At 40.6% G+C, this 14,808-nt stretch overlaps 1 protein-coding gene across 3 annotated transcripts in view; it reads left to right on the top strand.

Moving 5' to 3' along the window:
- Positions 1-14,808, top strand: part of LOC122813803 — a 1,224,970-nt gene that overhangs the window by 794,956 nt on the left and 415,206 nt on the right. For all 3 annotated transcript variants that reach the window (XM_044086326.1, XM_044086324.1, XM_044086325.1), the window contains one exon: positions 56-155. In XM_044086326.1, the coding sequence (XP_043942261.1) occupies positions 56-155 (100 nt within the window). The remainder of the gene's footprint in view (positions 1-55; positions 156-14,808) is intronic.

Here is a 14,808-nt window from a genome sequence, read left to right as displayed (position 1 = left end):
TGCTCTTTCGTTTGGCAAAGAAAGCATACTCACTGGAATGTGTGTTGCTTTCCAGCTTATACCCTGTGACTGAGGACTCGAAGGACAGCCCAGAATTCAGTTCAGCAGATCTTTCTCATAAGTCAGCCTGCCACAAAATAAGTTGCTCTAAAGTTGTAAGTATTTATTGTTGACCTTGCTTTAATCTCAAGTAGAAACCTAGCGTGACAGATACAGTTTTGTAACTAGGTCTTAAACAGAAGAGGAATAACAGTACAGTTACTTGGATTAAAATATGCAGATATAGAATAAAGGACAGTAGATGATGCACACAGTTATTCCTTAACAAATTTGTGTGACAATTCAACTATAGTCTGCAGCATACATTACATAGCAGTTATAAAGAAGATATGTAGGAACAAAGGTTTGAAGTGACCACCATTTAAAGTAAGGGCATGTTTTATAAACATACACATTTATCTGCACAGTAAATTAAAAAAAAAAATAGTGAAAGATTGATACTGTAAAAATTTGATTTTTATTAGTCCCATCAAGTGATATTCCACATCCTCAAATCTTGGTTTCCCCTTGTTCAGAAACTTTTAATATAAACCCCACTCCTGGTACTACTTTCTGAGGGGCTTTTCCAGGCCTTTTGACTTGCGTTATGTGCTAGTTTTCTTACTGCTTGGAATTACAAGGGAAGAGTCCATTTACTGGCATATAACTGAGGGTCTCAGTTGCTGGTGACCTCAGGTATTCAGGGCAATAGTGGAACATGGTGCTGTAAGATAATACTTGCTATCATCACACCACATACCCCATTTTCGTGTCTTATATGCAGTTTGCACTGAATTTAGTTTCTAGTTGGAACATTTCATCTGGGCATGCAAACATAAGCTGAAATGTTCACATATTTACAGTCGACAGCCACATGTACAGTTAGCTATCTATACATGGATACATGCACATTTGAAATATAATCTTATGCATACACAATATTCAAACTTGCATTTATGAAGAGTAGTCAGATATACGTATTTGTGCATTGGCACGTTTAAGTGAAAATTTGCAACTTGACTTGTGACATCAGAATTCAGTAGCACTTACATGACTGGTGAGTTACAGTTGTGCATCCCAGCCTTATCAGGGCCAAGGCATAGCTGCATCACTGATGAAGAATTTGAAGCATATGTTGCCTAATTTGCACAAAAGTTATATGAATGAGTGCAGCAATAGCTTAGTATTTCCCTGAAAGCAGTGAAATGTAGACACATAAAGTCTTGTGTTATTATTAACTTTTTATTTGCTGTAACATTATTTTACATAGCTACACTTAACATTTGATGTATTACCTCCCATGACAAAACAAAACAGATTATGTCAGTAGCCATAGTAAGCAATTTTCAAAACAGATAAGGAAATGCATCTTTGCATATGAGTTACTGCCTCCATCACAGACATATTGTAAAGACTGCAGCCAGAAAAGTAAATGTTTCCTTTCATTTTAGCTATTGCTTGCTTGAAAATATAGCTCTTTGCTGTTCATTAAGCAATGTGTGTGTGTGTGTGTGTGTGTGTGTGTGTGTATATATATGTGTGTATATATATATATATATATATATATATATATATATATATATATATATATATATGTGTGTGTGTGTGTGTATGCGTGTATACATATGTGTTCATCATTAGATCAATGTTGCAGTAGAATAAAGCTATATGGAATGTATCCTGCCAATGACTGGACATCCTGCTAATACACGTAAGTTTTTAGATGGCTTCCTTCTGCACCGTATGTCTAAGGAAACACAACAGCATGCCGGTATAAAAGCAGATATATGGATGGCAAAATTTCGAATTTTATTGCCATTGAAGATGTGTCAGACTTGGTCTTCACTGTGTTTTCAGAGTTTTGGAGGTCACTTCGTTCAACTTTTGGAGAGACTTTCCTTCTTTTTTTGAGTAAACATTTGTGAGAAGAAAATGATAATAAATAAACTGGACTTCCAAAATGGCTGCAGACTGATTCAAAGGTTGATTAGAGTTCTTCCAGTGTGAGACTTGAAATTAAGAAAAGGAGGCCAGTAGCTGCTGTCATTCAGCTCCTGGCTAGTAATTACACTCCCTGGATGCCAGATAATAGGAAACTTGGAGAAAGAAAGCGAAAATAAACCAGAAAAGAAGAGTTAAAAATCTGGCTGGGATGAATCTTGCAGCTATTCAGCAAAAAGCAGTTCAAGTTTCAGTTTAGGTACAGGAGATGTCTTCCAGTAATTTAGAAGAAAAACTAAATCATATGTACTCAGAGCTGTTTAGAATAAGTGAAACACTGTGAAGGAATACATAAAGTCAAATGATAAAGGATGAAATAATGGAAGAAGCTATTCAGATGAACTGATATAACTACAAAAATCAGAGGCTGAAATGAATAACAAGCTCACTGGGCATGATGCTTTTCAGGAAAAGCTAATTCAGAAAATAGTAGAGATCTGATGTTGCCTTTTTTTTTGTCCATTCCTCAACTGATGGGTCTTGGGTCCAACCTCAGATCCGTCCTCAGCCAGTCAACAGACTTTAAACTCTGTAGCTCAAGCTCTTCCCCTTCCCCTTAATATCCTATCTACTTGTGAGCTACCCCAGATCTCATTTGCCACTTTAGAAATAAGAAAAGATCACCATTAGCTTGAGTGATTTGATTGATTCATTTGGATAAGTTATATTCCATTTTCCACAGTATTCCTCTATTTTTCACTATTTTTCTCTCCTCTCTTTCATCTTATTACTAAAAGAAAAGAAAAAAATATATATATATATATATATATATATATATATATATATATACAAATATATAGCTAAATTTCTAAGCCTCATACTAATTTTAATGCTTGGGCCTTAAGCTATTGCTTTTCTCAATTACAGTGTAGCATGTATTTATTACCATTGCTGGTGTTTCTCCTTGCTATTTTTCTAGATACCCTTGTGGCATACCTTGATTACCATTGTTGGTACTTTTCATTATCTTCTCACTGCCTTCTTTACTTTTTAGACATTAGTACTGGTTATCTGTATGGTAGTTCTGACTAGTGTTAAGATGTCAGCGAAACCTACTGGTTTCAAAAAGTACTCCTCTTGCTGGCATAAGATCCCAAATTTGGGTAGCCATTCACTGTGTGTGTACTGTTTAGGTCCAGGACGTCTTGACGTTTCTTGTGACATTTGTGATAATTTCATTAATACAGCCATGGTTGAAAGAAACAATAAGTTTATACTGAAAGGTCTGTTTCCATCTTCTGCCTCTTTGGATTCTGGACCACCATCTTCATCTAAGAAATCTTTAGGGGATACAGAAGAGAGCCCTAAAGAATCGAGGAAGCACTTTCCTAAACACTCTCCTCCTTCAACTTCATTGGGCTTAGCTCCACCCGAGAAGATATGTTAAATTGTCCAGTCTGATTATCTCCAAGAGTTCAACTCCAACGAAAACACAATCAAGTTCTCTGGTTCCATCTCCTCATTTAGATCCGATGAGGTTCAAATCTAAATCTCTGAGTTTTTTTCCTGAACCTATATCTTCAAGGCTTCACTCTCCCTTCCTGCAGGATATGACGTAAAGAGCTTACTGTCCACTGTATCCCTCATCTTCCTTCATGTTGTCCAGAAGCCAATCAGAAGCAGATATGGACAGGATGATGAGAAAGTTTCTCAAAACCCAGATTCAGTTGGGTGTTTTACCATCTCCATCTCCCATCGGACCCGTGAGCCTCTCCACCTCTCAACCTTAGGCTTTAGCTCCTACTCCAATCCATCCTGTGGTTTTGGAGTTTTGGGGCCTGAGATTTGCAAGTGTGTCTGTGTCAGATCTGAAGATGTGTCTTTCTTTGACTCTGACAGTTTCTGGGACTCAGATGGGTCTGATCTTGTCGGATCCAGAATGATCTTGGGGCTGTAGCATCAGCAACAAATCCAGGGTTTTGGGATGCACTCTGATGGTTTTGGAGCCATCCCTTCCTCCGTTAGCTTTGGCACTGGACAGCTCAACTCTAACCTTTGCTTCAAGGGCAGAGCTGGGTCACAGCCTTCTTTGGTCTCTCATAGGTTCCTTTAGATCTGGTGGGTGTGAGGCTGAGGTCTCCCTTGGTATCAGCTTTCGAGGTATTGGAGGAGCTTTCTTCTCTTTGTTGGAGCTTCGAGGTAGTGGAGGAGCTTTCTTCTCTTTGTTGGAAATAGCACCCTTACCCCTCTCCGGTCCATACTACACTCAACTGTCTTCTGTGGAAGCTGGATCTTTTCATCCTGCCTGTCGAGACAGCCGGCTAGATCATGCCTCGAGACTGTCCACATTCATGACACTGCTGGCACTTCCGAGTCCTCTGTGTAGCCTCCAATCGAAGATCCCTCTCGGAAATGGACATGCAAGAGGAGACAACCTAGACTCTCCACAAGAGTCATTAACTGAAGGCACTGACTTCATGAAGGGGAAGGATCCTCCAGATCACTCCTTGATGATTCTTCATTCTGAGAGATTCTCAAACTGCTGAAATGGAAAGGAATTTGGTCTTCTGTCCACCACCCCCCTTCCCAAGAAAAGTCAGTGTTCCCTGAGGTTTTCAGGACCAGCTCAGTTATGATTTGGGTAGGCCTCCCAGGGATGGGATGGTAGACCTCATCTCCTGCCAGGCTTGGAAGAATCCAGATGTCATGGAGCCTATCCCTAAACATCCAGACAAATATCTTGTGGCACCTAAAAATAGTGCTTATTGGAGCAAGGGACCCCCTTGTGGATGCTGTGGTGGTTGTAGCAGCCACAAGAAAAGGACTAGCAGAACAGAGTTCTTCTGTCCATCCTTCTAATAGGAAATCTAGGCCATTGGACAGGTACAGGAGGCGTGTCGTTGCATCAGTGACCTTTGCCCTCAGGTATCTGAATTATTTGTCACATGTTACTTGATTCCAGAAGGAATTGATAAAGCAGTTTTTCAGTACCCTCAGAGTCCATTTCTGCGGAGGATAAGAAAACAATTTCTTCGCTAATGGCCACCCTCCAGTCATTATGCAGTACTTCCATGAGACTGATATCTCACACCTCAGAGGGAGCTTCTAGAAAGGTGGGTTCATTAGAAGGCATGCCTGGAAGCACATCTGTGATTTTGCAGAACCTTTCAGGTCTTCGTTCATCAGTGCCCCTTTTGATGGATCTACCTTGTTTGGTCCTAACTTGAAAGGGACTCTCTCCAGGAGTGAACAAGATCGGAAGACTCTTTATGCTGTAGGAATCTGTTATTTTATTCCTTATAGGACCTTCTCCCAGAATCAGAGAGGAGGTAGAAAATTGTGGTTCAGAAAATCTCAAGGTTTTTCCCAACACTGCTCTGAAGAAAGAGCCCATTGCGGCAGAGATGGCCTGCCACATCAGGGCTTCAGAGGTGCATTCTCAGGTATATCCTTGCAGTGTCCCTGAAGGCTTACTCGACTGCCACACTCTTGAAGCAGTCGGGGGGCCCTCTCTCTGCACCCACAAGCCTGGGATGTCATTACCAGAGATACCTGGGTACTGAATATCATATCCAGAGGCTATTATATACCATTTTCCCTTTTTCTTCCAAAATGCAACAGAACAATTCCTAACATCCCACCTAGTCAGGGGAAAGCTGTAGCTACAAAAATAAAAAGCTGACAGAAAAAATAGTCATCCAGCCGGTCCTGCTGGAATAGGATGGGTTCATGGGTTCATAGGAGTTTACTAGGCTAACGGCCCTAGAGCCCTTACAAGCCTAGCCATATTTATCCAGAGTTGCCCCAGTTGTCAATGGTTAGGGGAGTGAAGTTTGCAGAGGTAAGGGTCTACAGTAGTTAATACTGACTTCTTCTGTCCAGGAGTGACATGGGCCCCACCCCAGGAGTGAATTTACAGTTACCCATCCATTGATCTAGGTTGCATTTGGAGAGGGTCAGGGAAAGCTATGTTTCATGTGAATTGGAAGCTTGTTCCAGACAAGTAGTAGCCTCTGGGAGATGTATCTATCTCTCCAGCATGAGCTGTTCATGGCATAGGCTAGGTTAAGATTCCTGTAGCAAGTGCCCTCCTGCAGTTTGATTTACGAATGTATAGCATTTCCATCAGGGCCGAGTCGAAGACTGCCATGTAAGCCAGGCACAAGTCACCTTTCAGCAACCTGTATGAGACAGAATACAATGACAGGGCTTTCAGCTGTAATTTCTTGGTGAGAAACCTCTGTGGTCTCTCAAGTTGTTGCAGCTCTCTGGTAAGATACATGCAAAGGGGAGCATTGTAATCAGTTATTGGTCTGATGAGGACCGAGTATAATGGAATTTTACTTAGATCTAGATGCAGTGCCTTTACTTATAAGATGTGCCACCACATAGAAGGATTTCCTTACTAGTGTGGCTATGTGGTGGTCAGAGTTCAGATAGCTATCAATTTGAGTACCCAAATCATGTACCACTGGGTCTGCACTTGGGAGGTGCTGTCTATAATGTAATTAGTAGGAATGTCAGCTTTCCCAAAGGGACATTTTTTGCATTTAGCTTTAATCTGCAGCTTTGACACCAATCATTTTGTCTGCGTTAACCCTATCTGCAGTATATTAACATCATTGGGGGACTCAGTGATTGCTCCTGATTTGCAATCATCAGCGAACTTGGTCTGCCACAGGCTGTTCAAGTTTGCCTGGACCTCCGAGAAATAAATTCTGAACAGTAAGAGGCCCAGCACAGAACCCTGTGGAACACCATTGGTGACTGGTCTTTTGCTAGAGGTGAAGTCACTGACCTTTACAGTATGTATCCTGTCGATGAGCAAGTTGACTACCAGTCTGATAATGTAGGGGTTAATTCCCTATTGGGAGAGTTTCTCTATAATACCTGAGTGGGGGATTGTGTCAAATGCCTTGGCTAGGTGAAGTTAGGCGGTATGCACTCTTTCCTTCGTCCAGGGCCTTGGTGACTTTCTCAAAGAAGTCAACCATGGTTAACAGGTATGAGCTACCTTTAATGAATCTGAACTGGGTTGGGTCCAAAGTTTGGAGATTACCTATGTCCATGTTAATAAGGTCCATAATGATTCTTTCCATGGTTATTTGAGATTATTTTTGGTGACAGAAAAGACAGGGGATCTCAGACCAATTTTGGATCTCAGCAGTCTGAATCAATTTGTGAAACACTTGGAAGTTCTGAATGGTCACGGTTCAGTCCATCCTTCCTCTTTAAAGACAGGATGATTGGATGTGCTGTACAGATCTTCAGGACACATACAGAGGTGCTTCATAAGATACCTGCAGTTCTTGCTGGGTGCCAGAAACTACCAGTTCAGACCCCTGCCCTTTGGTCTCACTAGAACCCACTAGTGTTCACCAGGTGTATTGCAGTGGCTGCAAGTCGCTTGAAGCTGCAAAGATTCCCGGTGTTTCCATATCTAGACAACTGGCTCCTATCTGCTTCCACCAAGCCTCTACTAATTCAAGCCAGAGACCACTTGCTGGATCTCTGTTTACAGCTGGAGAGTACCATAAAGTCTTCCAAGTCTCAACTTTGTTCACCACAAACTCTGGAGTGCATTGGTGCCCGTTTAGGCACACAATCACAAGTGGAAAGCCTTCCTCAACCAAGATTGGACATATTAAGGAAACAGGCAGTATATATCCTTACTCTTCATTATCCTCCAGCCAGACTAGTTCTAAGGTGTTGGGTTCCATGACGGCCTCCATAGTTCTAGTTCCTTTGGCACGTTTTCATATGAGAATTCTACAGTGGACCCTAGCGATATAGTGGGCCCATAGGACATCGGACAGTGTTGACCCCCATTTGCATCACAGCTGTTTGCAGACATCACATAACTTGGCAGATTCATGCAGAGGAAGTTCACCAAGGCTGCGCCTTCATATTTCCTTCCCCTAAAGCAACAATGAGAACAGACGCCTCCCAACTGAGATGGAAGGGCGTTATTTGGGAAGGAGAATCCAAGGCACGTGGACTCAGACAGAGGCCAACCTTCACATCAGTGTCCTAGAAATGAGAGCAGTCCTGTATGCATTGCAGGCATTTCAAGATGTTCTCCCTGTAGGGATGGTTACAGTCAACAAACAAGGTGGAACCAGATCTTACCTACTTTGCATGGAGACAATGAGAGTGTGGCAGTGGGCAATATCTTCTGACTATTTTCCCTTGGCAATGCTTATTCTGGGGTAAACCAGTGTGCTAGCAGACAAGCTGAGCAGGTCCATTTCAAACCTGCATGAGTGGTCTCTCAACCAGTCAGTGGTGGACATGATCTGTTGCCAGTGAAGTCAACCATGTTGTGACCTTTTTACCTCTCCCCTCAATACCAAGTGCAAGAGGAACTTTGCCTTCATCCCGCTAGTGGGGGAGCCACTGAAAGATGCTAAAGTTCACAATTGGCCCTCTGGTCTACTATGTGCCTTTCCCCCAACTTCTTGTATCTCCAAGTTTATTCAGAAAGCTTACCATCGGAAGAGCAATTGCTCATTGCTCCATTCTGGCATTTCCAGGCAGGGTTCCCCTTCCTTTGGCCTCATCTTCTTCACCCTGCTGAGGTGTTGGATCCTCTTCAAGACCTTCTGTCTTATCCGTCTGGGCTGTCTCACCCAGATATGCATGATTTCTCCACTTCCAGCGATGGCTAGAAGTTCCAGGCTTTCCTCCCCTGTTTGCCACATCCTTATGTCATCCCAAAAGCTTCTACTTGTCTGTTTGCGCCCTTCAGAGACAGTTAGACCCCTTTTCTATGCCTATTCCAGCTATTCATGATTTTCTAGCTTCCATCTTCTACTGTTACGGTGCAACTGGTTTCCATCTCAAATTTTCACACTAGGTCCGTAACTTCCTTAAAGTTACATAAAGCCTTTCCTAAGGGTGCCTTACTGCTCATAAAGCCTTCCCTAAGGGTACCTTACTGCTCTACCCTCCAATAAAAGATCCTGTACATCAGTGGGACCTTAAACTAGTTCTTCAGTCCCTCACTTAGTCCCCCTTCAAAAAGTAAAAATGTTTGTCCTGGACGACAATTTTTCCTAATTGCCATTACCTCAGCTAGATGGGTATCCGAACTCCAAGCACTTTCTTCTCAACCACTTTACCCGATTTTTCACAAGAACAAGGTTTCATTTCAGACTAACTCTTCCTTATTAACTAAGGTGGTGTCAGAAGCTAGTCTCAGCCTGTCAGTCAACCAACCAGTCTTCTTTCCAAAATTCTGTAACAAGGGAAAATATTTGCTTCTTATACTAGACGTTCATAGACAGTTCAGATTTCACATTCATAAGGACTAAAGATTTCAGGAAGTCAAAACAACTGTTATTATCATTTTCTGAAGTGAAATTTGCACAGCAGTGTCAGAAGTGACTCTAGCCATGTGGCTCACTGATTACATCAACTTTGTTTACAAAAACAAATGTCTGTCATTACCGGAACATCTTAAAGCATACTCCACATGGTCTCTGGCCACATCTTCAGCTTTCCAGTCTAAAGTATCTATAGATGGCATTTGTGCAGCTGCTATACAGTCCAATACGAATACCTTTATAGCTCATTACAAGTTGGACATATTATCTAGGAACAGGGCAGCTTTTGACTACACAGTACCCTGGAATATCCTTCCTTGAGGACCACCAAAGATGACCCTAGCTGGGAACTCTGTCCCATCAGTTGAGGAACCACTCAAAAATATAGCATCAGATAGTGAAGTTATGCACTCACCGTAACTCAGCACCTGTGTTGTCTGTTTTTGTTCTTCCTCAACTTCCCACCCACCATTCCCCCTTCCCTTTTTGTTTGGACCTTGGTATAACTTGAATGATATACCTGGCTAGCTAATGCTGTGTGAGCTCCAGACTTTTGTTCTCTGATTTCTTTCCTGTTTCCCACCTTTTTACCTTGTGTGTTTTTACTCAGAAAATACTATGGGCTGCCTCTTTCACTTACGACATTGTGATTGAATAAGTTGAGGGCAAACTCGATCTGAGGTAACTCACGAGTAGTTAGGGTATTATAGATAAGGGGAGGAGCTCAATCTACACAGCCTAAAGTCTATCAAGTGGCCAAGGATGGATCTGAGATCCACCAGTTGAGTAAGGATGAAAACAGGCAACAAGGATGCAGTGTTATGGTGAGTATATAACTATAATTTAGAAGGCAAAGCATGCAAAGATAAACTAAGATTTTCTGCTGCACAAGAGCAACTAGAAGGAACAGACTGCATTAAGTACAAATAAGCAAATGGACTGGTGTTTTCCAAAGCGGGGTTTATTAAGTGAGAGGGCATATCATGTGTATGTTTTTAATCTTGCCATGTAAAACAGCCATGAACTGTATTAGTAAAGAAGCAATTGTACCAGCAGAAAGAGTTGCTTCTGACAAAATTGTTAAAGAAGAGAATAGTATTAAAAATTGAGGATAGCAGAGTGTTTCTACAAAATGATTATTCACCATACACCAGACAGAAGATAATTGAGTTTTTCCTTGTAACCAGGAAATGTTGAGAGGCAGGTGTGAGATTCAAACTGCTATATCCACCCATCTTGAAAATATTTTTTTCCTGCAGGATCAAAGACATTTTTTGATGCAGAACAGGCTAAGAAGGAAATAAAAAAAAAAAGTTTAGTCAGCAAAGAGTGATCCAGCAAGCAGAATGGGACTGTGCTTCTGCTTCTACTGAGCACAAAGCTCATACAGAAATATTAGTGAAACATTTTCATTGTTTCAAAGGAAAATGCCTGAGTAACAGAAAAAAATACAGGAGCTGACTAGATGAACTATAAGTACCTTGGACTTGAACCAGAGAGATGTGGAGAGATGGAGAGGATCAAGTAGAACAGCAACATTGTGAACTTAGTGAATTAATGAGAGTTTGTAAATCATCATTCCTATTAGCTGTAGGAATGGCTGAGAAAAGACTGGAATTTTGTTGACTATGTTAAACTGGTGGGTCGACTGTAAAACATATACCCCATTTTGTCACTGATGTTTAAAATGACACTGAAGAAGAAACTGCAAGTAAGACAATTTTGTTCATGTTCATTGTTTTATAAAAACTTAATTATTTAAATTGCAAGTTATATTGTAAAGCAGCCTTGTGCATTGTGCAGGAATATGGCAAATGTGAGGTGAGGGTGTCCTGTCAGTGACTGCTATATATATTAAAGATATTAAAGCAAGAAAGTGTTTTTTTTCTTACTTGTAAAGTGTCCAGGCTTTATACTGTGACAAAGCTGGACAGAAATAAGTTAAAGTTGATAAAATGTTGTGATCTTGGGCTTCTGCAGCGGGGGTGTAAAAGTGTACTTATCATATTATCTGCAGAACTAAGATAATAATTCCCCGTGTTTTTATTAATGTAGATATCTAGAATAATATCCTTAGTTTAAGCTATAGATAGATATTTTTAAGCATATAGGCATGAAAAATAAGACAAAATGATAGAAGGCATGGAAAATGATAGCTGTTCATCATTAGATCACTGTTGCAGTAGCCTTAGCTGTATGCACTATATCCTGCCAAGGATATGACCACTGGTCATTATTCAAAGCTTCAAGGTGCCTTCCATATACCCTAACTGCTGGTGGGCTTGAGGAAAGCCACATAAAGTCAGTGGTTTGGGTGCGAAACTCTTCAGAACTTTTTTGCAGATGAAATGTGCTCTCCCTGTGAGCTTTGTGGAATTGATTGTTGGCTAGTGTTCCACTAAGGCTGGGCAGATAAGTGGGCTTCTGGGAAAACCTTTTACTTCTTCGGTATTCTAGATAACTAAAATAGTGTTCCACCACTTAGACAAAGCTTGGAACACTAAAAATCAACATAATAAAGAAAATAAAAGTAAAACTGGCACCACGACACTCGGTATAATGTAACAAATATATTTATTGATTTGCGCTAGTAACTAAAAGACTTTCACCATGCAGGCTTCATCAGCCAAATAGTCAGACTGTTAAAAAGATATCTTTTAAATGCACAATTAAAATCATGTGATGAGTCAAACAATTTAAAAGTATTATTTAAAGGAAAATGGTTATAAAGACTTGTAGCAAAAATACTCGGTACTTATATATAAAAGCATAATGTTAAAAAATGAAGTATACTATTATAAATGCTATATATTATTTAATTTTATTTAATTTTTCTTTTAGAACTGGCTTTATGGTAACATTTTCATTTAATCTAGGGGGCAGATGTGCTTTAAAATGTATAATCCATTTGTTTTTCTAAAACGTCTGTGTAATTTTTAAGGTCACTTCCTCTGATGCTTTCATGTATAATTTTCAAATTAAAAAAATTAAATTAATCTGATTTGTCTGTTGCTTTAATATGTCGATAAAGTGCATTAGTTTTAGTATTCCTGTGTATATCTGATACATGTTCACATATTCGCTCTTTTAGCTTTCTATTTGTCTTGCCTAATATTGTAGGCATTACATAAAGTGCACATAGAAATATAAATAATTTTTTTTTTATATTGCAAGTACCGTGATATCACTTGAGACTGCAAAATTCCAAGTATTTCTATATTTAGAGGACTGGCTCATTTCCACCCTGACCAGGCATCAGCTCATCATGTCAAGACAAAAAGTGATTCAGACATGTGCTGTACAAAGAATCACAATAAACTACCAGAAAGAACCAAGTCAAAGTCTAGAGTTTATAGGAGCACTGCTTAATACAAAATCAACTTCTGTGGCTCTGCTCGACAGGGGCACAGGAAATTAACTTTCTTGGGTGGTGTAAGCCAGGGAACCTTGTTGGTTAGGCTTACTTAGGCCCTTGAGCCAGTAGTCTAGTACCTACCTATTAGCCAACTAAAGCCTCACTTCCCTCTCTCCAGAGTTCAAACAGTAAGATCACATGTGAGAAAGATAGTTTGCAGTACCAGAATCCCAACCTGATTGGTCATTCAGGCCTTGGGATCAATGGTGACAGCAGTTACATTACTACCCTTAGCAAATATGACATGAGAATTCTTCAATGAATGTTGGCCTTGCAGTGATCAGTTCGTCATCTTCCTTTATCTGCTCCGATACAAATCACCAATATATGCAAAAGGGGTCTACTGTGGTGGAAGCAGTCAGAAGAAATTCTACAAGGACATTTATTTGTCCCATCTCAGCCCAAAGCCATTGTGACCACAGAATCTCCCGAATAGGCCAATTTGCATATCAGTGTCTTAGAGCTGAGAGCAGTGCTTTTAGTATTGCAGGCTTTTCAGAATGCTGTTCCTTCTGGAACGATTGTGATTCAAACAGACAACATGTCAGTGGTTTGATACATCAACAAACAAGGGAGAACCAGATCTTACCCCCAGTATTGAGAAGCACTCAGAGTTTGGCAATTGGCATTCTCTTCCAATAGCTTTTTATTACAAAGCATATTCCGGGGATGTTCAACGTATTGACAGACAAACTGAGCAGGTACATTCTACTCCCTCAGGACTGGTTCCTCAACAAGGACGTAACAGAAGTGATTTTCTGACAGTGGGGCCAGCCTTGCTGTGATCTCTTTGCATCTCCCCTAAACAACAAGTGCAGCAGCTACTTTGCCCTAATCCCCCCCACATAGGGAGTCACCGAGGGATGCTCTTCTCAATGATTGGCCCCCTGGTCTACTTTATGCTTATCCTCCAATTACTTTGATTACAAAGTTCCTACAGAAAGCTGCCAGGTTGAGGAGCAAAGTCATCCTCCTTGCACCCTATTGGCCCTGACAGATTTGTTTTTTCTTCCTATGGCCTCATCTAGTCCATCAACCCTAGATTCTGGACCCAGCTCTAGATGTGCTGTCTCTCCCGACAGGCATGATTCATCCTAACCTTCCCAATCTCAAGCTGATGGCTTGGTTTCTCCATTTCCAGTAATAGCCAGACAACCTATGCTCTCATCTCCTGTTCGCCACATTTTGTCATCTTCTCTTAAACCATCAACAAGGAAGCTTTATGCCAGTAAATGGAAGAGATTTGCTCACTGCTGTTGAACATCACACTGACCCCTTTTCTGCCACAGTTCGCAGCATTCTCAACTTCTTGACATTGCTTTTTAGTCAGGGAGCCAGTGCTTCAACAGTTAAAGTTCAATTGGCAGCAATTTCTAATTTCCATAGTGGATTTAATGGTTCATCACTCGCTTCTCATAAACTTTGTAAAACCTTTTTGTAGGGCACACTTCTTTTGAAACTTCCATTTAAAGATCCTACCTCTCCATAGGATCTTAATCTGGTACTGCAAGCCTTGATCAGTTCACCCCTTGAACCAGCACATGGCTGTAGTCTTAAATTTCTTTCTTGGAAAATGTTACTGTTGGCCATTATTTCTGCCGGCCATTATTTCTGCCAGATGAATTTCAGAAATTCAGCCCTTGTCTGTGATGTCTTCATATCTAATTTTTCATAAAGATAAGGTTACACTATGAGCTAATGTATTCTTTTGTCCAAAATAGTATCAGAGTCCCATATTATCCAGTCCATCAATTTACTGGTTTTCTTTTCAAATTATTTGAACAATGGGGAATACTTACTTCATTTATTGGGTGTTCTTAGGCAGATGTGACTCTGTCTAGATAGAACAAAGGATATCAGAACTACAGATCAGTTATTTGTTTCTTTTGCAGATGTAAAACTGGGTATACCAGTGTCCAAAGTCACCCTAGCCAGACGGCTTACAGGCTGCATCACTTTTATTTTCAAAAAAGTGGATATTCCTTTACCAAGGCAGGTACGTGCTCATTCAACCAGGTCTGTTGCAACTTCCTCTGTTTTTCATTCAAGACCTTCCATGGGGGCTTCCCCCCATACCTTTATCACTCA

Source organism: Protopterus annectens, chromosome 10.part0, assembly GCF_019279795.1.
Source record: "Protopterus annectens isolate FY-2018-M chromosome 10.part0, PAN1.0, whole genome shotgun sequence".
Classification (NCBI taxonomy): domain Eukaryota; kingdom Metazoa; phylum Chordata; order Ceratodontiformes; family Protopteridae; genus Protopterus; species Protopterus annectens.
This window is presented reverse-complemented; position numbering and strand designations above follow the sequence as displayed.